The 24,458-nt window shown below is 39.3% G+C and overlaps 3 protein-coding genes across 5 annotated transcripts in view; 1 reads left to right on the top strand and 2 right to left on the bottom strand.

Moving 5' to 3' along the window:
* Nucleotides 1-1,592: 1,592 nt before the first annotated feature.
* LOC310964067 (uncharacterized protein) lies at nucleotides 1,593-4,344 on the bottom strand (the record flags this gene model as incomplete). Its single annotated transcript, XM_083937058.1, has 4 exons — nucleotides 4,223-4,344; nucleotides 2,920-2,979; nucleotides 1,710-2,615; nucleotides 1,593-1,615 (listed from the first exon to the last, which is right to left on the bottom strand). The coding sequence occupies exons 2-4, from the start codon at nucleotides 2,966-2,968 to the stop codon at nucleotides 1,593-1,595; spliced, it is 978 nt and encodes a 325-aa protein (XP_083793184.1). The 5' UTR covers nucleotides 2,969-2,979; nucleotides 4,223-4,344.
* Nucleotides 4,345-7,536: 3,192 nt separating this feature from the next.
* On the bottom strand, nucleotides 7,537-15,279 carry LOC310963130 (TBC1 domain family member 24-like; the record flags this gene model as incomplete). 2 transcript variants are annotated; one of them, XM_083935809.1, is made up of 11 exons in its annotated part: nucleotides 7,537-8,039; nucleotides 8,137-8,455; nucleotides 8,616-8,714; nucleotides 9,226-9,289; nucleotides 11,256-11,411; nucleotides 11,540-11,779; nucleotides 13,118-13,534; nucleotides 13,974-14,087; nucleotides 14,267-14,528; nucleotides 14,628-14,827; nucleotides 15,074-15,279. In XM_083935809.1, 11 exons carry the CDS (start codon nucleotides 15,277-15,279, stop codon nucleotides 7,864-7,866), a joined length of 2,253 nt encoding a protein of 750 aa, XP_083791935.1. In that variant the 3' UTR covers nucleotides 7,537-7,863. The 2 variants fall into 2 exon arrangements, with proteins under 2 accessions (XP_083791935.1, XP_083791934.1); XM_083935808.1 differs by having other exon boundaries at nucleotides 14,267-14,827.
* A 2,493-nt stretch (nucleotides 15,280-17,772) lies between these two features.
* The window catches only part of stx8 (syntaxin 8), a 46,642-nt gene continuing 39,956 nt past the window's right edge, over nucleotides 17,773-24,458 (top strand). The window contains exons 1-5 of one of the 2 annotated variants that reach the window (XM_083929148.1): nucleotides 17,773-17,879; nucleotides 19,477-19,576; nucleotides 19,675-19,769; nucleotides 20,060-20,170; nucleotides 24,224-24,357. In XM_083929148.1, the coding sequence (XP_083785274.1) occupies nucleotides 17,863-17,879; nucleotides 19,477-19,576; nucleotides 19,675-19,769; nucleotides 20,060-20,170; nucleotides 24,224-24,357 (457 nt within the window). In that variant the 5' untranslated portion in view covers nucleotides 17,773-17,862. Of the gene's footprint in view, nucleotides 17,880-19,476; nucleotides 19,577-19,674; nucleotides 19,770-20,059; nucleotides 20,186-24,223; nucleotides 24,358-24,458 lie in introns of both variants that reach the window. The other variant, XM_083929147.1, reaches the window with a different exon arrangement.

The raw sequence follows: 24,458 nt of genomic DNA, 5'->3' as shown, positions 1-24,458 counted from the left end.
TTAGCTATTGCTAGAGACTGATCTACAGTTTAATCTGTGACCACCATTTTTTTATAAGTAGGCAAAATAAATAAGAAGCTCTAATTGCAATAGTTGTTGTATAAAGACATTTTATTAATGGCTATATTTCATATAAAATAGTTTTCAGGGAGACTCAAAGTTCAAATCACAGCTAAAAAATTACATTTGAGCACATTACGTGAATATGTATTTAAGAGTGGCGTGGGCCACTTGTGTTGTTACTATGCAGTGAACTGCAGCACAATAAGGTATCAATTTATTGAGTAACCTACCATGTATGTAGATCGTACCACAAATAAAATCAATGTATCACATAATTACACAATATATACGTGAAACATATTAGATATGAGATAAAGCCAAACTGAGAAAGAAATGTATATTCATTTTTATTTTACAAAGCTCATACCAGAGGGAAAGTGCTGCTGTACTGTATAGTTCAAACCACTGTTCAACATTTAAGCTTTAAAGCTTCTGCACTTCTGACCACACATCCATCAGTGATCTCAGAGCAGGTGTTTCAATTTAGTGGTGAAGGGTACTATTGCCTGGGCCCAGACCTTTGAATCGGCCCTCTTCACTGAGGTGACGGAGTGTACCTTGCTTACAATTCTGTCTCATTAGGCGAGAGTAATATACCTGCAAAGAGGATTGAGTACATCTCTGCACTTAGTCATCATAGCATTGACCATTCTGTGAAGCTTTAACTATTAAAACAAAAAGAGTAATTTGATATGAGTACAAAATTGTTTTTGTTTTGGCATTTAATTGTTTTTGACAAAAAAACACATTTTGTGCTGGGTACTGTTAGTGAGGTAGCATAATACGTCAGATGAAGTTAATCAATCATTTGGGAAGCAGACATTCAGTCAGATTTAGTCTGACATCTCCAGTTGCAGAGGCTTTGTAGAGAGGTCCGTATTGTATCTAGTACCTATTTGGTTGCATGTCAAATAAGAGTTTGAGGCCGACTGGAAGGGCGACTCTTCTTTGGTTGTGACACATCTTTTGGTTAATAACAGACAGGAATTAATTTCATGATGTAAGAAATTCTTCCACATTATCAAAAGGCAAGTCCAAAATCTGTCAGAAAAAGGATGCAATAACAGCTTTCCCAAATACAGCAGTGTACTTAAATAGCCACAAGGTGGCTATTTAAGTAGGTAAAATTAACTTTAACTGACAAGACAGTTCAATAGCATTGGATCAATTAATATTTTGGGATTAAAAAAGCAAATCTATTACAAATTCCCAACTGATATTTTGTGGACAAATAACAAAGCAAGCAGTGAGTTGCACTGTCACAAAGATTGAAAATTATTACTACAAATTAGTCAATTTCAGTTTGACTGTGCCTCCAGCTAGATATCTTAAAGATGAAATTCCCTGCTATAAGGGGATAACGAGGATAACGATGACCTGGACAAATGAGAACATTCACAGGCCCCTTCTATAAGGATTTCACTGCTATATTTAACTACTAGGATTCTCAGAGGGTCCTTCAAAACATTATATATCTTTGGAGGTGTCCATAGACATCTGTCTGTGTGCGTGTGTCCTCCGGTGTCTGCTTAGAGAATGGCTCCATGAAAACCTGCGACCACAGGTGAGGCACAGATAAGGTCTTTCTCCTGTGTGTGTCCGCTGATGTTTTGTCAGTGACTTGTACCGTGTGAAGGTTGCCCCACACTCATTGCAAATATATTTCTCAGACTTAATATGAACATTTTGTTCATGTTCTTTCATGTTGCCCAGCTGTGAGAAGCCTTTACCACACACGGGGCAAAGATGTGGTTTCTCTCCTGAGTGGGTCAAACCATGAATATTCAAGTCCTGACGAGAATAAAATCCTTTTGCGCAGATAATGCATTTGTATGGTCTCTCCCCTGTGTGGCTCCTCATGTGTCTTTTAAGTCCTTCTGACCGGGAGAAGCAGCTCTCACACAGGGTACATCTGAAAGGTTTCTCTCCTGTGTGGGAGCGGAAGTGCCGACGGAGCTCTGAGGCCTTGAAGAAACACATCCCACAATCTGCGCAGCAGTGAGGTTTTTCTGGCTGCTCCTCATGCGTTTTTTCATGTGCTTTGCAGTGACCGGATTCAGAAAATCCTTTTCCGCAGACTGAGCAGGTGAAAGGCTTCTCCCCTGTGTGCATTCGCTTGTGGCGGACAAGTTTGTTAAGTTTACTGAACGTCTTCGTGCAGTATGGACACTGATGAGGCACCTTTGGTTTTTTTGAGTGGGTGCGCTTATGTCTCTCTAACTTTGAAGGCCTGTTGAACACTTTCCCACAATCAGGACAGGGGTGCTTGTTGGTCTTATTGTGGCAATTCTGGTGTCTGATCAACTTCTCTTGTTGTGTGAAACTCTTATCACAATGCTGACACTTATGAAGAGTCTTAGGCTTTCTTGTGTGAACAGGTTTATGCCTCTCTAGCTTTGATGGTCTGTCAAATACCTTGCCACAGACGGAGCAAGGATAAAACTTGTCTGATGTGTTGCTTTCTGGCTGTTTGGAGTTCCCGGGCTCAGTGGCAGTTGAAGCATCATTGGAATCTGATTCTGAGATAACCTTCTCAACAACTTCTCCAGGACCTTAGGAACAATCACATCAAAGAATATCAATTGAATACTTTAATTTAAAAAGAAAAAAATCAGTAGAATAAAATGACTGCCTTCTGTGGTGATGGATATTATACATACATTATTCCAACTTTATTCAATGAGAATTAAATAACAGATAAGATCTGAATGGGAGTTCCATTGTCTGCAATGAAACACTTTTATAACATTGTTCAATATTTTGCTGAGCATCAGTTATGCATCAGATAAAGATTTGTTACTTGGGTGTTAACCCAAACATGTTTTGAAAAAAATGCAAAGAAGCATCAACACTTACTTTCTTCTGATGAGTCTGTTTTAGAAACAGATGCAGTGTCTGGGCCCATGACTTCAGCCTCTATAAATACAAAACATAAGCGGACACAATCAGGGTATATAGAAAATCACATCAGTATGGTAGAGCAATGATTCATAATATAGCCCGACTAACACTGGATTTTTTTTAGGCTGAAACTGATTTGGGAGTTTGAAAATGTTAAAATAAAAGCTACTGACCAATAGCACAAAACATAAACTAACATCTTACATATATATTTGGATCTTTTTTATTTTACTGTGAGCGAGATACTGAGCAAAACATTTTCCTGCTGAAAAATCAACTTATAATTTCTCTTTGGTGGACCAACTATATAATAGTGCTACTTTCTAATTGGTCACAAACCTATTTTTGCATTTCAGTGCTACAGTGTCTTGTTATTTAGTGGTCGACATATACACTGATATCAACCTATATATTTGAATGGTGGATTAGAAAAATACAATTTCCAAGTTTCACAATGGATCACAGTTATTTTCTTACTGTGAAATCCTATTTCATGTTTAGTAGCCATGCAAAAACTGTATCTTTCACTTGAGAGATCATAACTTACAGTTTGGAACATTTATGTCTAAAGACCAAAAGAGCTGGTGTCATGATGTAGACATGTACAGATACATGACAAATTACATGCCTAAGACGTTAAATGCATGGCCAAATTTAGTTATTTTGGTATAATGTAATTATTAACCCAAAGCTTTGCTGTTCAGAATATTACACTTTAACACCAAACGGCTCAGCTATTTAAAATGCTGATCTTTGAGGGATGGTTCTGTATATCAGTAACATGTAAATTAATGTTATTTGAGTAAATGATGGACGGAATAAGGAAACAATGCCAAACGATGGAAATGTAGCAGGCGGTACCTGAGCAAGCGGTACATAATACACTTGAAATGGGACTGTAGCTCAGAGCTGATGAAGGAAAAGCCACGTTATTTACATGATGAATGTAACATCTATAAATGACTTGCTTGGCAACTAACGTTATGGCTTAAATGTTTTCAGGTTTAGCATGACCCCGTGTCGTGACAGAGAAACCCTGAACGTTGTCTGGTAACGTGATAAACGTATTTTAATTGCTGAAGTGGCTTTCAAATTCGAGGGTTGACGGTTGGTTATCTGACTGGGACACACATGCACACAAGTGCTAACGTTAGGTAGCGTTAGCTAACTTAGCTAACCGTTGTGGTCGCGTTAGCTAACGTGAGCACAGTTAAAAAGGCGTACAAGATCCAGTCAGGCATATAAGAATGAGTCCCACCTCTCTAATAATCCTTAAAAACCGAAGGTTGTCACATCTTTGTCCGCTACGTTTTAAATGTAACCCGCTTTACATTTAACGATAGCTAACGCTAGTCATGCTAAACCAGCTGTAGCTGCCATTGTGGTCATGATGATGCCCCCACCCCATTCCCTTTCACGATACCTTCAAATACCCCTCGGAAATTCGAAAGTGAAGGATTCTTCTACTTTAGGGTTTCAAGAAAGTTGGCGTCCCATAAATTTGGAAGTGAATGGTTATTGATTACTATTTTATTTTATAGTTTCTTGAACCTAATTTGTGCTGTGTTATTTAAATGATGAGAAGATACTACGCACTATGTACAGTTCATGTTTTATTTAACAGAACATAGCGTTGTGCAAGTTACAGTAAACCTAAAGCGCCGCCATCTTGGAACAGGGCTAGCAGAGGTAGTGTGGCATCATTATACGAAGGAAAGAGGAACTCCTCAATCTTTAAGTAGAATTATTCGCTGAATTTTGGACTGATTTCCAAACGTACTGATGTGTTAAAAACGTCACAGATTTATATGATACAGAGTTTTACTACCCAAATACAAATTATACTTAATGTTATCAGCAGAGGAGCTTCTGACAGAAGATTTGTGAAGACAGCAGACATAGAGACAACAAATCCAACGGCTACAATAATTATAACAACCAATATAATAATAATATGATGGTGGTGATGTGATAGATACATGTGATAGACGCGAAAGAAACGATGATCAAAAATGTGAGCAAGCGATGCAATACAAGCTTCTGAAGCCATTGTATTTGCATCATTTGTGTTTGGTGTGAACGCAACATAATAATAACAGATTCACCACTTGAAGAAAATATACAATGTAACGTTTGAATAGAATAGAATAGAATGGAATTACTTTAATGATCCCAGACTGGGAAATTATTTTGTAACAGCAGTAGTGGGTCAGCAAAGAAGAAGATGACCTCGGAGCTCCGGGGAAGATGAGGTGAGCCGAAGCCTGGCTTCACTCTGTGTTTTTACCAAGCCCCCCAGGCGACTTCCTGGTTGATCCAATATGGAAGTGCCAAAAACTGCAGTTCTCCGAGTGGCCAGTGGGAGTAGTTTGCACATAGAGCAGTTTCTCATTGACCACCAACATTCTAGTGTGTATGTTTCGGTCATATCTCCATGACAACACTCAGTAGGGTGACATTTTGTAATAGGCTAGTTTTTATTTAATTAGAGGTTAAAGTTTATGATTAATTAGGGGTGCAGCCTCTGGAGTGACAGCTAGCTCCTGGCCCTCACTTCGCCTCGGAGGCTAGTTGTCAGGATTAGCATGCTAACTCCGTCATCTCGAACTGGACTGCGGCCATTTGTGTGATGGTGTTTCCATAAGTGACAAGATGGTTTTCTCTTCGATCAGCTGTACAAACAGATGGTGCAGGAAGTCACCGTGTTAACGTTAACTTTGGTATGCTAATCAATTAGCCGCACTTGCAACATTACTTGCAATACAGCCTATTATTGATGGTACATACACTAGATGTTAATCTGGAGCAACGGGAGGATTCGGGCCATGTGGGTCGGTGTTTTACAGTCTATGAGCACGGTACTGTGTTGATTATCAGTTTAAATCATATATCATAAATGCTAGCTTCCTGCACGTTACTCCCGGAGCCGGTGTCATCTCCACGAAAGTGACAGAATTGATTAATTGCTGACAGAATAGATTGAATGCTGATTACTGACAATGAGAGATTTGGGCCACATCTTCTCTAGAGACACGGGATTACCTGCACTCGACTTGCCGAGCTGGTGTAGTCTCCGCTAGAGACACAAGACACCCAATCCCGTTTATCTAGTAACGTGTTCTGTTAGCCTAGCTCCCGGGCGGTGGAGCTAATGTGAGCTAATGTGGCTAATTCTGTAAACGGCAGCTAGATGGCCGTATCTCCCTCCCCCCATTATCACATCAATGCCCTTTTTTGGTAAGAGGAAATAAGGAGGAGTCAAAGTCCGACAAGATGGCGGTTCCCCCAGGCGAGTACGATTGGATCAAATTGAGAGAACGGGCCCTGGCGGAGAGGCTACGTCCATTTTTTATACAGTCTATGGATTTTACGCAGCCATAGACGTTCTGTCACCACAAAAAAAACAATTTGCTTCTGTTTAACCATCAGCATCATTTCATTTGAATTCATGCCCATTTGCTGTTATTGTTCATTATAGAAAACAAAACAAAACACATTTAGGTCTCAACAAAAAAATACTTTTAATAAGATGCCCCTATCAGAAATCACATCACACAATAACCCACTGTCTGACATGCGTGACCGCGCAGCACTGGACTCACATGCACCTGCTGCTGTCTGTTAGCTGGGTTCATTATTTCCACAGGCTCAGTGCAATTAAAAAGAATAAATAGTCGAAGAACGTACTGGGAAAATGTATTTTGCAGTTTGCCTTTATTGTTAGGAGGGGAGCACTATGAAAAAAAATCTTGTCCAAGGCATCGGGAAGATGTACAATAGGAGCAAGTAGCCCTGTTCCAAGATGGCTGCCCTGTAAGCATGCTGCTCTAGTGGACAGCAGCAGTCGATGTGGCGTCTATTAAATAATTTCCCAGTCTGGGATCATTAAAGTAATTCTATTCTATTCTATTCTATGTATATATGTCTATGGTTCAAACAGCACTGGGATGCAGAAAGTCTTATAATTCTGGGACCAAAAATCATTCATCATGTCATTTACTTTTGATAGCCATAACTCGAGTCTGGTCTATGTTAGGCCTAATTTAGGTCAAATTGCAAGTATGTGCAATGGCTACTGTACACGATGTGTATAGGTTAATGTATATTAATTCATTCAGGTCATTTGAACAGCAAACATGCCCACATACTTTTATATGCCTACAAAAAGCACTGGTAGCCTAGGTTAATGTTCCACGTGTAAAGTCCTGACAATGTCGAGACTTTAAACTTTAAAGTTAGAAAAGTTAAACGGAACATATAGGAAGTAAAACATTTTTCAGGAAGAAATGTATGCTTTTGACCCATACATAGACAATAAATATATACGGTTTTATATAAATATATATATACATAAGTTATTACGTAGAGATTGACAAAACATTGACAAAACAAAACAATGAATAATGACCAACTGATCATCACATGTTAAAAAGAACATGAAGTTTAATTGTGTATCAAATTCAGATAAACTGCAAAAACATGAGAAAAAAAACATGTAGAAGTAAAGCCTACATTGTCATTTTCACAACAGATAACTGTCTGAACAGCAAAATAGCTAGACTTCATGGGAGGTAAAATCAGAATTACTTTAGCTATTAATAATGATGAAACTAGAATTAATTAGCTCAAATCGCACGACATGCATCTTGATATACAATAGGAACCATTGTTTATGTGGTCTTGTAGAGTTCATGTATGTGATAGGCCCTATAACTGGTTATACAAGCTTGACTTGACATGGACACAGGTCAAGAACAATTTCACTCAGATGCATCACAATTTGTGTATATATGTGCTTTTCACAAAATAAATATCAGAAATTTACATAAAAATCAAGTCCTGTGAAACGGCATCATGAAAAAACTTGTGTTGATTGCAAAACCTGCAAAGTTGCTGGATTTACTTAGCGGGAAAACTGTGAGAAAAGGAAATAGAGTTCTGGATGCCCCACACCTCCAGGACCTGGATCTTGAAATGCCCCTTGCAGAGTGGGATACTCTTAAATGTGTCACAAGTCTCTGAGTATCCCCCCTCTAGGTCTTCCTGTAGCCAGAGTGCATGTCCTCCATCACCACCTAAGAGAGGACACATACAGTACATCAGCAATGCATACACATACACTGTTGACTAGACATTTTCCTCAAGATCCAACCATATGTTCAACTTGCATACCGATTATGAGCTGACTGTCACAGCCTGCTATGAACATGGAGGCTTCTTGTTCCTTGGGTCTCTTTGGCTCTTTGGCTGTCATCGGTTCCTCTGATGGGGTAGTGAAGGGGATTGTCAGGTAGCTGGGATCCTGGGGTGTTCCAGCAGGACAGGTCAGAGTTGTGGTGGCTGTGGTGGGGGTGGTTGTGGTGATGTGGAAGCAGCCACTACTGGCTACCTGAGAAGAGGCACTACTGCGGTCTCCAACCTGCTGAGGGCAAGCTTTTCTGGTCATTATGTTGACCATTGCCCGCTGGTAGCGCTCCATGCTGGGACGAAGCTGAAAGAGTAAGCACATTTCTTGTTTGACAAATGATAATAAAAATACTTTAGATGAAGTTGACAAAAATCCATTGACTTGAAGCATGTTACAGCAAACCTTCTACGATGTGTAGTACCAGAGTTGAATTCAAGAAGAAGAAAGCAGGAATATGTCTCACCGTAAAAACAAAACATTCTCCAGTTCCAAAATATGCAAGTCCCTCAGAGTCATGCTTTCTTCTTTCTATCACGTCTGTTGACAGGAAGGCACCAAAGACCTGAGAAATTAGAAATATTTCAGTATGATACAAAATGTATTCCATAAACTGATTATTATCATTATTGGCATAAAGATTATGTTAAGGGGAGACACCCTAGGCAAAATCATAATCATAATTTCCTTCCATGAAAATATTTGACACAACTTTCTCTGTTTGCATCTATAGATTTCCCCTAGATTCAATAAATCATTAGATAATGCCTGGTTTGCTCATTTAGTTGTTAGTAATCAACTGGGAAGATTCATGGTGATATCTAGTTAACACCTTTTAGCCTATTCGCCTGTAGTGGCTTGCAAAATGTATGGGTATTACAATACATAATCAGAAAACTTGTAAAAGAAAATGTTGTCTTTATGTAAGTAGCAGCTGGGAATCAGCTGGGGAAGTTTCATAGTTATACCTATAAGTTAAAAAAAATACCTATAGTGTCTCTCCTTAAATAAAAAAAGAAAAGCATAGCACAAATTCTCTGATGGATCTCAATGTTCATTATGTTTTCTATTGTTACCTCTTCATCCACAGTTTTGATAATCAAGACCGCTGGTTCGTGTCCCTCAACATGTGAATAGAATCTATATAAAAGAGGAAAAATTAGTTTAGGTTGTTCATTTTTAATATCCCATAAACTGCTACCAGGCAGTGTCACTGATGACTAAACGTAGCCCATAAATTCATACATGACAAAGCCTGTACTGTATATGCAATTTCCCAGCTTGGGATCAATGAAGTATTTCTATTCTATTATTTTCCTATAATCAAAGAGAATATTTTGTGTCTTATCTGAAGCTGAGCTGAATGAGTCAGATGCAAGACAAGATCACATTTTAAATCCATAATCCGTAAGATTTGAGATACCTTGTTTTTAGTGGCCTCTTTGGCATTAAGATGTAATGGCAGGCAAGCCATGTTCCTATTACACCTCTACCCTTACTACAAGCCTGTCTCAGAAGTTGGAAAGTCCCGATTTCAGATTAGAAGTGAACGCAGCATAACCGGCATCACTGGCATCACTGGCAGAAATGATCAATTTTTCCATATGAAGCGTTGCTTTTTAAAATCATCTGTTACAAAATAAAAGACAACCACACACTAAGGAACTTGAAGTATTTTTCATAAACAGCGTTCCCCACCACTGAACTCAGTGGCCCTCATTTATCAAACAAACGTACGGCAGAAAAACGTGCGTACGACCATTTCCTGGCATCTTCGGCATTTATCAATTTGGACGTGGGCGGGAGCTACGATCAAATCTCACGTCTGGTCTGAGATTGTGTACGCAAATTTCAGCCTGTGATTTGCGGTGCAGCACAGCAAAATCTGGCATTAAGCATAAGCAGTCACATATTAAGAACAGATCAAAAACGGATTCTTAAAACGAATAAAAAAAATAAAAATTGTGGTTGGAGCAATTGATTGTACTCATGTGCGTCTGAAGGCACCAAAGATTAATGATTACGCATTCATCAATCGCAAAAACCACTCAATAAATGTACAGGTGATGATGCCAAGCTATCGCTTTTAAACGTGGTGGCCAGGTGACCAGGGGGGGACACACGATTCTTTTATATTTCAAAACAGCTCGGCTCCAGCCCCCCGCGACCCCGACAGGGACAAGCGGTTGAAGATGAATGAATGAAAAGGAAAGCGCACTGCAGAGCCAAAGTCATCTCCTCGGTTAGTGGCTACCCTCAATAAATTGCATTAAATCAAACAAGGTATCAGATGATTAACATTTTGGTATGGTTCTTCTAGGTGACAAAGGTTATCCTCTAACGGTAAACCTAATAACCCTGCTGGCAAACCCCGCTACAGAGCAGGAGCCAGGTTCAGCATTGAGCACACACGCACACGGGTCACAGTGGAGCGCTGCTTCGGGTTGACTGCCTCCGTTATTCTTTTCCATACAGCGTTTTTACAGGCCCCTTTTATTCCACTCTTAAGACTGACAAACTAATCTTTATTATGCTCCATCTCGGATGTCAGGATGCCGATCTCTGTGTCGAAAAAGTGTCTTTTCTTCCCAGCGTTTCTCCTCTCCATTTTTGACCTCAGTGGGCGAGGCCTCCGAAACAGGACTATTTAAGGGCGGAACATGTTGGAACAGCCGCCGCATTTATCAAGGCCCGTATGCTGAGATTGGTCCCATACGAATGTTTCATAAATCACACGTGGGTCCTTTCCTATGACCAATTCTGTGCTAAACTCTGCGCCCGTTTTCACGCAAGATTGATAAATGAGGGCCAATAAACTTTGAGTCACTTTGCTTTCACAGTCAAAGCAAACATGTTGATAGTGAAAAGACAATGCCCCTTTCTGTTATGTAACTAGATCTGAGAATCTGTTTTTCACTGCTGAAACATATTGACCCGGTCTTATTTAATAATGCAAATGTCTTCAGACACAACTAAAAGATGTAAAGGCTTCTGACATATGCAAGAAAGACATCTAGCCATAATTCATGCATGTGAAGCCACAACTCATTACTTTGTTTCTTGCAGATTGTCTATGGTGTTAAAGTATTGGATAAACGTTACTTACGAAGCAAGGCTTCTTCCGTGTTCAGCCGTGTGAAACAGCCTAATTGGGCTGAAAAGGGCAAAGCGCTCAGGTATCCAGGCCCATACGACTCTCATCTCAGTCCTTGTCACAACACTGGAAGTGAAGTTGTTGAAGTCCACCAACTCAACGGACTGCCTTTAGGAAGGTAAAAAATGCTATGATGAGAATATGAAATAAAACTGCCAAGTCAGTCCTTTACAAAACATGATGATTTATAAGCATATTAGAAACAAATTCTTACAAAATTGTGTGCATTAACCCACCTCTTCTGGTGTGTGCTGACACCTTTTTGCATGAGGGAGTCCTTATTGGCATTAAACAAGAGGTTGAGCTCTCTCCGCGTGGCCATTGGAATCATGAAGGCCTTTTTAAGAAGGTTCTCAGCGGTGCAGTGGCGAGCTACACTCTGCACAAACCTTTTCATATCCGTTCTGAAGTCCTCCACGTCTGCAACTCGAGATGACACAGAGACTTTGTAGAGGCTGAGCAAGGCCAATGCCACCCTATACAAAGAATGAAATGTGAAATACAGTACTTACTTACTATGCCAAATGGAATTGCAGCTTCTGTGCCCATCAAAATGCCCAGTGGGACAAAATATACTTTTCCCCATTAGCTGTCTTTCCACTACCGCACCAAAAGCCAAAATGGTGCCACGTTAAGGCCATTTTGGGGTCAACTTCCAAGTGAACATGGCCGAACGTTTATAGTAGGGCCGTGCAGGGCTGCCGTGACCTGAGGCGTACCTGAGAGTCTTTGGGCGTGGAGACGGATGCAGCAACTCATTTCTCATTATTGCTAAGAAAAAAGGAAAACAATCGGTCTAGTGAGACATTGTCGGACTATCGGTGTTTCGGATTAATGCCGCTGGAGAGTGCCGTTCATTTATTTTGCTGGCTAAATGGCAACAGTTATACTCTTGAACACAGCTTAATGCTTTTTGTTCTCCTGGCTGGCAGCCCAGTGCCATCAACTCCGGCTGGCTGGAAGATAGCCTTGCAGCTGGCAGTGTTGTGGTAGTGGAAAGACAGCTGTGGACTTACATGGCAAAAGAGATGTTTGTAAATCTGTGGATACATTTTTCAAGCGGCACAACCTCTGCAAAATGACTTGTTTTACCATCAGAATTTGATCTTTTCAGTTTGATAACAACTCAAAAGCCTGGACCAGCTGCACAATTAAATCTGTAATCCATAAGATTTGAGATATTCAATTCAATTCAGCTTTATTGGTATGAATGTCACAAAGACTATGTTGCCAAAGCATAAAGATTCAATAAAACAACAATACATTTTATAGGTATAATAAATAACAAAAACTAAATAATTAAATAAATAAAAAATTAGATTTAAAAAAGGGAGTGTGTGTGTGCGGAAGCGTGTGAAAAACAATATTATATACCTTGTTTATAGCAACCTCTGTGGCGGTAAGTTGTAATTGCAGGTGAGCCTTGCTCTTTAGTAAACTCTATTGACACTCACTTTCACCTCTCTACTTCCAGTCAATCCCCTATGTTACCCTCTCAAATCCATACACACTTCTGCCCTTACTACAAGCTCACTCACAAGTCATATGATCAATCACCATTGTTTTAACTCACTCTTTGATAGATAGTAACTTAACAGACAATCCAGGAGATGAAAATCTTACAGATTATACCTTTAATAGCTACTCAAGGTAATTGGAGTATATATATATATATATATATATATATATATATATATATATACAGTATTTATAAAGCACCTCTACCTGCCTTATAAACAAAAAGACACAGCAATCTCAATTTTTACAAAATGGGACCTTTAAGGATTTTGTTTACATGTGCCGCAGAAACAAACCTGTAGAGGACCTTGTAGCCCTCCAATATGTAGACATCCAGCACTCTGATGGCGTATGTGAACGGAAGGTCAGCGAATATCCATATGGTCCAGTCAGAGTAAAAGTCAAAGAGGTTCTGGTGAGAGCTTGCGATCAGCTTACGGATGCCTCTGCAACACCTATTAGCAAGATCTCCGAAGGTCATGCAGGAAGCACGGTAGGTGAGGAAGGTCTGGTCGATGTAACGCTTATTGGGGTCATTGTAGCAGATAAGTCGGGACACACTGTGGAAACACTCAGCTTCATCCTCGCTGAAGTGGAGGATGAGGGAGACCAATTCAGGCAGGATGGGGCAGAAGGTCATGTCTGGGAAGCATTTTCCAAGGCAAAGGAGGATCCTTTTAACAGAGTTCAGGCCTGCTTTGTTGAGACAATATCTGGATAAGAGAAGAAGAGCAACAACACACTTTTTTATATATAAAAGTATACATGTACAGATGACAATTCAACATTTAAGCCATAGCTGTGGCATTTTTTCCATGGGATCCTTAATTCTTCTATTCTTCTGACCAAAATTGAACCACTAACCACAACCAGAGCATCTTGCATCACATTCATCATATGTAGGAGGCCAGACAGTTTCTAAAAAAATAATATCCACCAACGTTCGGATTTAAGTTAAAATAACCAAATAAATCATTTGACATACTTAAATATGATGAGGACACTTTATGCTTTATTAGGTTTGGACTTTTGGTAGTTTAAGGTTAATACAGTATAATAATTTCACCTTAATAGGATGCAACTACTTACTGTGTATAAACAGGTTTTATGAAGCAACATGATACATTAATCATTATTCACTCACAAAAGTACCTGGGTATTTCCCCTGCCTCCATGTACTCTGGCACCGGATGGGTGCTGGTTTTCTGTTCTCCAAAGAGCTTCTTGGCCAGTTCATTGTGGACATCTCTGTCTGGAGTGACGGACCTACTCAGATATAACATCAATTCATACTCAGATTGTTTGGCTCAGTGGATTTAAATTAAAATGTAAACAATGATTTTGCAAAAGTCTTATCAATTCTCACAAATTCATAAATGCTTCTCTTCATGACAGAAAATAATACAATTTCAATTTATGAAATCCGATGTGACAATCCGACAAACCTGGAATTGATGCTGTGAATGATGTGATAGTAAGCTTTGGCCCTAAGTGTGTGGGGCAGGGCCCAGAAGCCCTCTCGGCCCATAGTTTTCAGCTGCTGGTGATCACTCTGCAGGATCTGCTGGTATTTGTTTGCGGCTTCAGGGTCAATCTTCTCCCAGTCAACAAACTGCCCATATTTCATCCCTGAGCTGGAGCTAATTTCCCAGTTGTCCGACTCTGAGATGGTCATCATGGACACTGACTTGAGACTGCCTCTGCTGCCTGAGCAAATATGCATACATTTCATTATTAATTCACCTACACAATGTAAATATCCCTTGAGAGTAGAAAACATGCTGTTATAAAACATAATTTCAGTACCATGAAGTTCTCTTGTTGGGGAGCGCTTGTTTGGGTTGGATTTGGACTTCTTAGAGGTGACTCGAACACCAGCTGCATTCCCTTCTCTCTTTTCCGTTTTGTTCACTTGATACTGAAGCAGGGAGCTTGTTGTCCTCTGGATCAGTGGACTGGCGTCATAATCAGAGTTAACCTCTGACGTCTCATAACTGTAAAAGGACCTGGGGAGCAGTTAATGTAGCATTGATTATGTATTCAGTTAGAATTATGCCTCTTTTTTTTTTTAAGAATTTTTTTTTGTTGGGCATTGTTGCCTATTATCCAAATTTGCCACAACATTAAAACATCCACAGACTTATAACTAAACATGTCTATTGGTATCTGTTGTCAGATCTTTAACCTAATTTGTACTAAAAAACAACAACATTTTTTTAAACAGCACATGCAAGTTGAATGTGAAAGCATACCTGGAGCGAGGTCTTAGAACGGTTTCCTCGGTCTGTGTCTGCACACCATACTTCTTACTATCCTCTGGGCTGTAGTAAGAGTGAGACCTTTGCCTGCTTCTGCCTCCTGTCATAGAGCCCATGTCTTGATCAGAGGATGTGTGCATCGAGATGGAATTTATGCTTCCACAATTGGAAAATTCCGGTGTTCTTGACACGTCAATCATCTCAAGTCTTATTTTTTCCAAAAAATGCAAGCCGGGAGGTCTCCTATGAGCTGCACATGTGAGGATCAGGGCTTTATATAAGCCTGTGGGCTGTGGTCATGTGAGACAGGTATAGGGGTATGGTTTGTTTGTGGTGAGTTCAGGCATTAAAGGTGATAAAAATCTACAGATTTTCCTAACATTGGAGACATACAGTGTCTCATTCTGAGAAGTAATTAATCAGACTTAAAAGCATCAACAGTAGCACCGTAATCAGAGCCAAAATACAAGGAATATACATTTACAGATCACATGTCTCTCAGAGTGAGAGGGAGAGAGAGAGAGAGAGAGAGAGAGAGAGAGAGAGAGAGAGGGAAGCAGTTTTTTTCCAAGTGCCTCCTTGTGCTGATTTTGAGCAATTATTGTATATGATCTGATTAATAAATGTAAATAAATTGTACTTTGTAATGACAGATTTGTTTAGTATTAACAACTTTTTCTCTCCCGTGACCTGCAGGAACAGCACCCTGTCTTTGTTTCAGAACCTCATGATTTACAAATCAAGCACTTAATATAACACATAAGCGCTACTTAACTCAGACAGTAATGTTAAAAAACATTCCTCAGTCTAAAAAATGCTATTTTATGTTTTTCTCCTCAACCCCCTGGTAATCCCTGGAAAAAATATTGCGACCCGTTTGGGGGTCCCCACCCCAAGGCTGATAACCAAGATTTTTATGTTGCATACATCCACTCACTCAACAATAGATGTTATTGCAATTAACAGCCATCTTAATTTTTGAATTTAAATGGATCAAAAATATTTATTATCGGAATAAGGTCACCAGAAATACAAGGGCAAACATGTTTCCTTCTCTGAAACGGCTTCATGCGTAGCATCAAAATACCAAATGGGTCTATTCCAAGAAGTCCTCCAAAGTATATTATTCTACACAACAGATATATGTTTTGATCCAAACACAACTACTGTTTGGTTATGAAACAAAAACTTACGAGTACTTACCTCATATGTGGGCTCCACATGTAATGGAGTTGAAAAACAAACGCTCTAGTCCCATCAGCAGAGAAGGAAGGTTCTTGTTCCTTCATATTAATTTCCATGAAAGCTGAGTCAATACAAATTGTACTTATAATGCAAACACAGAGAACATTACACAGTACCCATATTGTGACAAGGCCTGTGAGAAATACCAGTTATGTTCTGAGAAAATTCATCTGGAAATTTTCCTTTTCCTTTTCTTTAGATCTATAGAGCAAATTAAAGCCAACAAAAAAATGCATCTTCTCATTAAAGGAAACACAATTGGGTGCATGCAGGTTATACTCACAGTGTTTGAGTCTCCAGAGATGATTCACAGGTCTACTGTTCATCACTTCCGTTGAAACTGTTTTGGAACTTTGATGTTGATGTTGACCGTATTACTTTGAACAGAAGGCTATACGTTAGGTAGGCCTATAAAGGACATTCCTCTTTTCCCATGGCAAAGGTTTAATTGTGTTTAGGGTCAACTGCACTGCTCCTATAACAAAATAAAATTAATATGTTTATTTGATGATGATGCTGACTTATTTTTGCCTCCATTTGGTGTATATCATTGAGTAAACAAACAACCACTATCACGAACAAAAATCATGTACATTTTAGGAAATAACACTAATAAATAGCAACTTGTGTCAACGGTTGCCACATTCAATGTAATTTTCTGGCACTTAATTTCCTGCATTTATTGTGAATTTTTAAGCACCAATTTCAAAGTCCTCTGCTACTCTCAACACAAATGTAAGGGAAATAAAGAGCCAACAGAGTAAGGTATAGTTGCATCAATTATAGGTCTAGGCAAAATACAGTATTTGGTCTGTCAATATACACAATTTGGTATATTGTAAAGAAGCAAGAATTCATTGAAAACATTAGAACTGATAAAAGCATTATAAAAGAAATCTCATTTTAACCTTCAGTCCCAAATCTCTGGGAGACCTAGAGATTAATGTTCATTAATGTCCAGTATCTTATAGCATATTGTCTTCTCTTACTGACGCATTATAAAATAAATCTAATCTTCTGTCCAACACCTTTCAGGAAGTATGAAGTAGCCTATAGTCTTTGAAAGGTCAATTTCAGTGGGTTATTATTTTAATTTCTCCCCCACACATACACAAAAATATGTTATAGTGTAAAAGAAACTATTCTACCTAACTACAACATTAAAATGCTCCTTACGCATTGGTGCATTTGTAATAGTCCTTATACAATAAATATACTTAATGTTATATAATCAAATCATACATAATTAATAGGCCTTTTAATAATATAACACTGGTAAGAACCATTCTGGTATTTTTTACGTTTGACACTTGAGTACATTTTACTGACAAGACGCCTTTAGCCTGCATTACTTTGACTTTACTTGTAAGTACCAGTAGCCCCCCCTGCAAAACTGAAGAACCGCGGCTCTGGACTCAGCTGTCCCTCGCAGCTTGCCGTTGTGACGTCACACCCAAACAAGGAACAGTTTGCTGGTGATTACTGCCGGATGGTACAAACTAAGTGGATTTTCTCTTCATAGCTCCATTTTTATCACAATGTCTCAGGATCCGTGGTAAGTAATGTAGTTGGAGATTACAATAAATTGTCTGAACTGTGTTATCAACTACATCTAATGACGACACTAACCCTGATAAGTTAGCTACTCTTTCTGCATCCTGCTAGCTAAAGTGGTGTTAGCAAAGATCTGCCCTGTAAAGATGAACACAATACAACCACTTGCATATTTAATAAGCCATTACCAGATCTGTATGTGTTGGAAAATGTAGCATGACGGTTCTGTATCCGGGCAAAGGAAATTCGAGCAATATACTTACTTCTATTTACTATTTTTGATTGAAGCTTGGTAACGTAAGCAGAATCGAAAGATGGAAAAGGCAAACATGTCACATGATGAATGTCGCTAAAGCTTGGGCTGATGCTCTCACTAACCTTACCCAAGTTAACTAAACTAAACGTTAAACATCCCCCCAACCCCCCCATACCCTACTCCACAATACAGTATTAAATAGTGATGGTGCAGCAGCAGCTCAAACTTGTGAGGCTGTCAGTCAGTGGTGTTTATTTAGCTTTTTTTAAAAATAAATAATACAACAACAAAAAAGCAAACAACAAGACATCAAAAGAAATGAATAACAGAATCAAACCGGTTTCAACCTAATCTCCTTACTGATAACATATTTTTTAAATTTCTTTTTGAAGCTTAAAATATTTCCCATCAGGATTAAATGTGGGGATAGGCTGTTCTATTACCAAACAGCTGTAATGCATTACCATTTTATATGTGCAATGGTTCTGGGCTTAGGCAGGTTAAACCCATAATCTAAGGCCAGTCTGGTATCATAACCATGTCTATAATTGGTAGGTTATAGCTGTGAGAACAGACTGGTGGGTTCGTGTATTGTACAAATATTCTTTAAAAATACAATAAGGTGGCATTCTAACCTTTCATCTAATGTCATGCATGAAAGCCTGGTATGAATTTCTGCCACATTACTTCTTGTGGGGCAGCAAAGAGCGAGGTGCGCTGCTCTGTTGTGAGTTAGCTTTAATTTGACAAGCTCTTGTTTTGATGCACCAATTTATGATAGATATCACCATGTAGCATGATTTCTGATCATTCATTGAATAAATAATCTTCATGAAATACATTGTGACGGGTGATGCTTATTTTTGTACACTTTTATAGAACATTAGTGTAAAATCAACATAACATGCAAGGCTCAGGACCGTGTCCAAATGAGTAAATAATATATGTAAATATTGCCATAACGCAGTTCGGCTCCTGGTTCACGTAAATCACGGTAGAAAGCAATACAGAAAAAAATATATGTACAAAAGACGCTTTTATATCGTTTTGGCAACATACTGTATATTTTAATGTCACCGAGCTCTACAGGCAGTTACCTTCATCCTTTACAAAACACCATATTCAAATACCAGTTTCGGTCACTGGTATTAAATATTTTTCCCCTGGGATTATTGAAGTATTTCTGATTCTCATACCACTTTTGGTTTTGTTAATTACTACATGTAACTACACAGGGGTCCCTCTGTGTTGCTTCATAATGTATCTGTGGCTACTGTTTATCATGAGTCAGTAATTTCAGGTCAATTTACATGACATTTCTATCACATTGATTGATCCTTAGGTTACAGAATTATGACGCCACTTGTCGCTTGGCGCAGGAGATAGCAGAAAACATTCATGAGCGGAACAGGCAGCAGAGAACAGGGGGGAACCCTGCAAAGGTAAGGTGTAAATAAAGTAGCACTGCCTACAAAGTTCTTCTGTTAAAATCAGGTTTTCGCTTGTAGTCAGTTGTTTTTATAATCTTTTGTCTTTTCAGATCAACATGACACTACGGGCATCACTGCAGAAACTCAAACAGAATATTGCCCAGCTCAAAGAGAGTTTGTTGCGAGCATCATCAAATCGGCGTTTGTATCCTTTCTACTGAGAATGTTCCATGCAGTGGAAGTCATGAGATTGAGATTACATTTTGGGCTGGAGTGTTTTCTTTGTCTGCTCTTGCAGCTGTTTTCCTATAGAGGGCATTAGAGTGTTTTGAAAAGGCCTGCCCTAACTATTAAAGCAGTAGAAAGGTTTCTGTGTTCATGGGCCAATTCCAAACTGTCCCAGAGAAAAGTGTCACAAGCATCCTCTGTCCCATGTCACTGAGGGGGGTGAAAGTGATGTTGACCTTTTGCATGACCTTAACGTGGCTTCATCAGAATGCAGTCAGAAGCTGATAGGAGACAGAACCTTATTGATGACCTACTCACCAGAGAGAAGCAGCTTAATGCCACCTTCAAGGGAGACATCACAGAGCCTGAACCCTCCAGGTATTTAACTTCCAGGTAGATAATTTTATCCTTAATGAGAGGAAGGTAGGAAAGTCAGTGTTTGCAAATCTCATTAATCATTCTCTGCTGTTATAAGTGGGGTCACACAAGGACTAGATTTTGACAATTAGACCATTTGATCCAAGTTTTTTAAAGGTTTGGCTGAATCTTAAAATCATTATCATTAATGTTGTATTTCACTTAAATTCATGCTAGTAGTTCACTTGTCCCTCTCCTTGTACCTAGTTGGTAGGGATTCAATGATTGTACACGGAAACCACTGGTGAGTGCGTATGAAGGCCATGCTTCTGCCTCCTTAAATAGTCGTTCTTCAAGTAGTCTTCTTCCGTGGTGCTTTTTCTGACAGCACTTTCATTTTGAAATATATTCTATAAGATTGCTGCTTAAGTATAATTCTAGAAAATTGTGGAATATTTATCCACCCTGAGTCTCTTTCTGTCACTGTCAGTCAGTGTCAGAAGGGCCAAACCATCATCCCTTGGTGCCGCAGGGGCCAGAACATGCCACCTTTCATTTTATGATTTTTTGTAAAAAAAAAAAAAAAAAAATAGAAATCTAGTGCTGGACACCCAATTAAAAATAATGAATCTTCATTCTCTTGTCTTTGTCCTTGACCCAAAGAGGTCATAGGCTCTCTTCTCTGCTTTAATGATACGTCACTGGTCACTAACTTTCTGTGAAAGTCTTTGTACATCCGGTATGACCCATGTGTCTTGACCTCTCCTTGTGCTATCACTCGGAAAGAAGTCTGTATGTCTGCCATTTTGACAGGGCGCTTAACTTCATGGATAATTCTTTTTCATTAAGAGATTTGTTCGCTTTGCACTGCTGATCACACATTTGGCACCTCCTGAAACACACACACACACACACACACACACACACACACACACACACACACACACACACACACACACACACACACACACACACACACACACACACACACACGTCCTTGATGAACAAGGATGGAGGAAGTTTACAGTTTATAACTCTTCACTGAGCATTTATTCATGTTCTTGTGGAGCAAATCAAAGCGGTGGATGCCGTAGCTTATATCCTCTTCATCGTGTGATATCCTGTCAATGTGACAGCTTTGCTCTCTACTTTGTGTAAAGTTTGACCTAGTCTGGCCCCGGTGATGTTTGTTTGGACAGGAAGAGAAAATAGTGTCATGTTGTTAACGTCCTCCAACTTTTCATGTCTGTTCTATAAATTAATGTTTTTTAGATAGTACCTCCATGTTGTTTTTACATTGTAGAGGCCCAGCATTTCTATTAAAGGTACACAATCTAAAATAGACTAGGATTAATTAGACACGTTACATAGCTACAAACACAAGAGTATTTGGGCACAAAAATGACATGGTAAACCTGGTGACAGTTGTGATTAGTAGCAGCAGAGTCAACAGGTCCAAGTAAACCGTGTACACCAGATGATATAATTTAATATTGTTAGGAAATGGTACTGTAGTCAGTGTTTAACCTGCCTCATCACATGGTTTGTTATACAGAACCATCTGAGAAACTGATTTGGAAAGGGCAGGCATTTTCAAAACATACCGGACGCTGATTGGCTGGCTCACTCTTGCTCTTTGAACACAAAAGCATTACTTGGAGCCTGATCAGATGGATTTTCATGTGACATGATGTAAATGTGAATCTTGCATAATCTGCGAGAATTCGGCTGTTTTGCAAGGTAACTCCAGGTAGCCGTTTGTCTAGAATATAGTGCAAGAAACAATTTAAAAACAACAAAATGAACCTAATACAGTGTAATATGGCTCATTATGATAGAGTGAGGGAAATGAGACAGTGTAGTGTAGTAATATAGTTGTAGTACAACAATGTAACAGTCGTGCAGCAATATAACATAGTATGTAGTAAAGCTCAGTGTAAGCTATAACGTATATGTTGTATACTACAGCAGTATAAGACAACTAGGACACACAATATAAACACAATATGGAATCAGAATAATTGCTGATTCTTTTTCTGTCAATTTACTAATTGATTAGTTGACTAAGTACAGTATGTCTACTTTATGTGAAGAGTTGAGTTGAGAAGTAGCCTAACTAAAATTAGCGTATAATTAAACCAAGCATCACTGTTTTCATCAGATCAGTAGAATCAGATTATAAAACCACTTATAATGTAATAATGCCTGTCTTGATACTGCCTTTTTTCTGATATCTTTCACAAGCTTTCGTTTTGGGATTGATCTACTTAGCGGTGCTTTGAATATTCTTTCATGTTTTTACAGACCACACACCCAATTACATAAAAGGCTCTATAAAAAATCTTGAATGACTTTTGCTAATAAATTAGCTTGGCAAACTATAATCATGTGGCCGTTTGGTTTTTAGTGAGCCCAGTAATAGTAATATGTGGTGGGTAATTTGGATTTGTGGGCAGGACCCATTCCCACTGTGTGGTCTCTGAGGACAGAATGAGGGAGGGGGTGGATTGGCCATGCTTGGATAATCTAAGCCGCTCATTTTTTCGTGGGGGGGGGGGCTGGGTAAAGGACGGGATAGAAGTTACAGAGGAGACTTTAATCTATCCCTAAAACAATACATTCTAAGCATCTCCATTTCAGACTAAGCAATAGAAGGACATGGCGCCTGCATTGTAAGGCTCAGTTCACCCTGTCACCCCTGTCACCTCTCCTCCATTATTCACTAACCTTTCTTTGTATTTGATTGTGCTGGAAATAGTTGTAATTAGTTAAATCTCCCCTGTCCAAGTCATTCAGTCAGGACCTGGGTGCTCAGGCACCGATGGCGGCAGTCTGGTGGTTCGTGGCTGCCAAGAGATGTGCCCGACTGGTTTTGGCGCTCCCCACTGACTGGTTAATTGGATCTTCACACACTGGGCACTCTCATAGAGGAAGTGGAGGGCTGGCGCACAGTCTCATAGTAATCAAACATGTCAGAAAGATTAGAGCAAATGCCTTGTCTCACCAAATCCTCTGATGGTATCAGCTAGCTAGCATTGTGAAGGGTCTGACAATGCTTTACCGGCCACTTCAAAAGCAGCTTGACTTAGTTATCTCACTGTGCATGAGCTGGGGTGAGATAAAAGTGGTTTTCTGCATTGCTCGTGCAAAATGGTGATTAGCCAACACAGCTTCCACTTTTGAATTTGAAAGATGAGGTTGAAATGTACCAAAGAAAGACTGAATTATATGATAGCTGAATATCAAAACCACAGTGAAACAGTTTAATAGTAGTAGTTGTAGTACAAACAGTATAGTATAGTATAGTATAGTATAGTATTTTCTCAGTCACTCATATGCCTACATGTGGCTCAGGTCTCTTTTCCTGGGCTTGACCAGCAGACGACTTGCTCACAGACTCACACAGAGATTCTGAACATGTCATCGCCAGGTTGGGGGTGGCGGTCTGAAACACAGCTTTAAGCTATTAGCAGAAGAATAGCTCTCAAACCACACAGCGCTGTTTAGCACAGCATAGTACAGTACAGAGAGCTTTCTGGTCTGTCACTTCGTCAGAGCAAAAACCTCCCCAACAGACCACAGTCCTGTGACAGATTAATAAGCGCTGTTTACCGACTGCACAACTAACCTGGTACTTTTCAATCGTCAAAAAAACCCTTAAAAGATAAAATGAATGAATACTTTTTGCTGTGATCTAAAGGGGTGTTGTCATAAAATGTTCAAAAGAGTATGGTATTGAAGAGAACATGCCTTGTACAGATGTGTTTGCTGTAAGAGTTGTTGTACAGATGTGCATTTAACTCCTGTGCCATCTCAGGCATATTAACTGTGTTTACTTATATATATTTATATAGCTAAAAGTCACTGATGCATGATGAGTGTTTTGGACTTAGAGTGTATGTTGGAACAGTGATTGACAGACAACAAAGGCACTTTTTCCATCTAATTTCAGCTGTAGTGTGCTGTTGTCTTGGGTAGGAATAGTAATTTCATGGTCTTCGAAACATATTTTTAATGAACTTGAAGGGCTGCCTTTAAGCATTCTGGAAGCACAAGTATTGTTATGTTTCACAGGTCTACGCTGATGGCCGCGGGGGCAGGAAGGAGTGGAGGTGTTGCGGCCAACCCCTGGCTGATCAACGAATCAGAGGAAACTAGAGGGCTGACCTTTGGAGAGATCAAACAGCAGCAACAACGAGTCATCGAAGGTAATTACACATGATTGGAATAAACTATGTATGGACTGCACTTGTAAATCCTTTTCTACCTGATGGTAGAGCTGCCATACATGGCACTGTCCTAACCACTA

This window comes from Echiichthys vipera (assembly GCF_963691815.1).
Source record: "Echiichthys vipera genome assembly, chromosome: 2".
NCBI classification, from domain to species: Eukaryota; Metazoa; Chordata; class Actinopteri; order Perciformes; family Trachinidae; genus Echiichthys; species Echiichthys vipera.
Note: the sequence above shows the minus strand (reverse complement) of the source record. Positions and strands in the feature narration are given on the sequence as shown.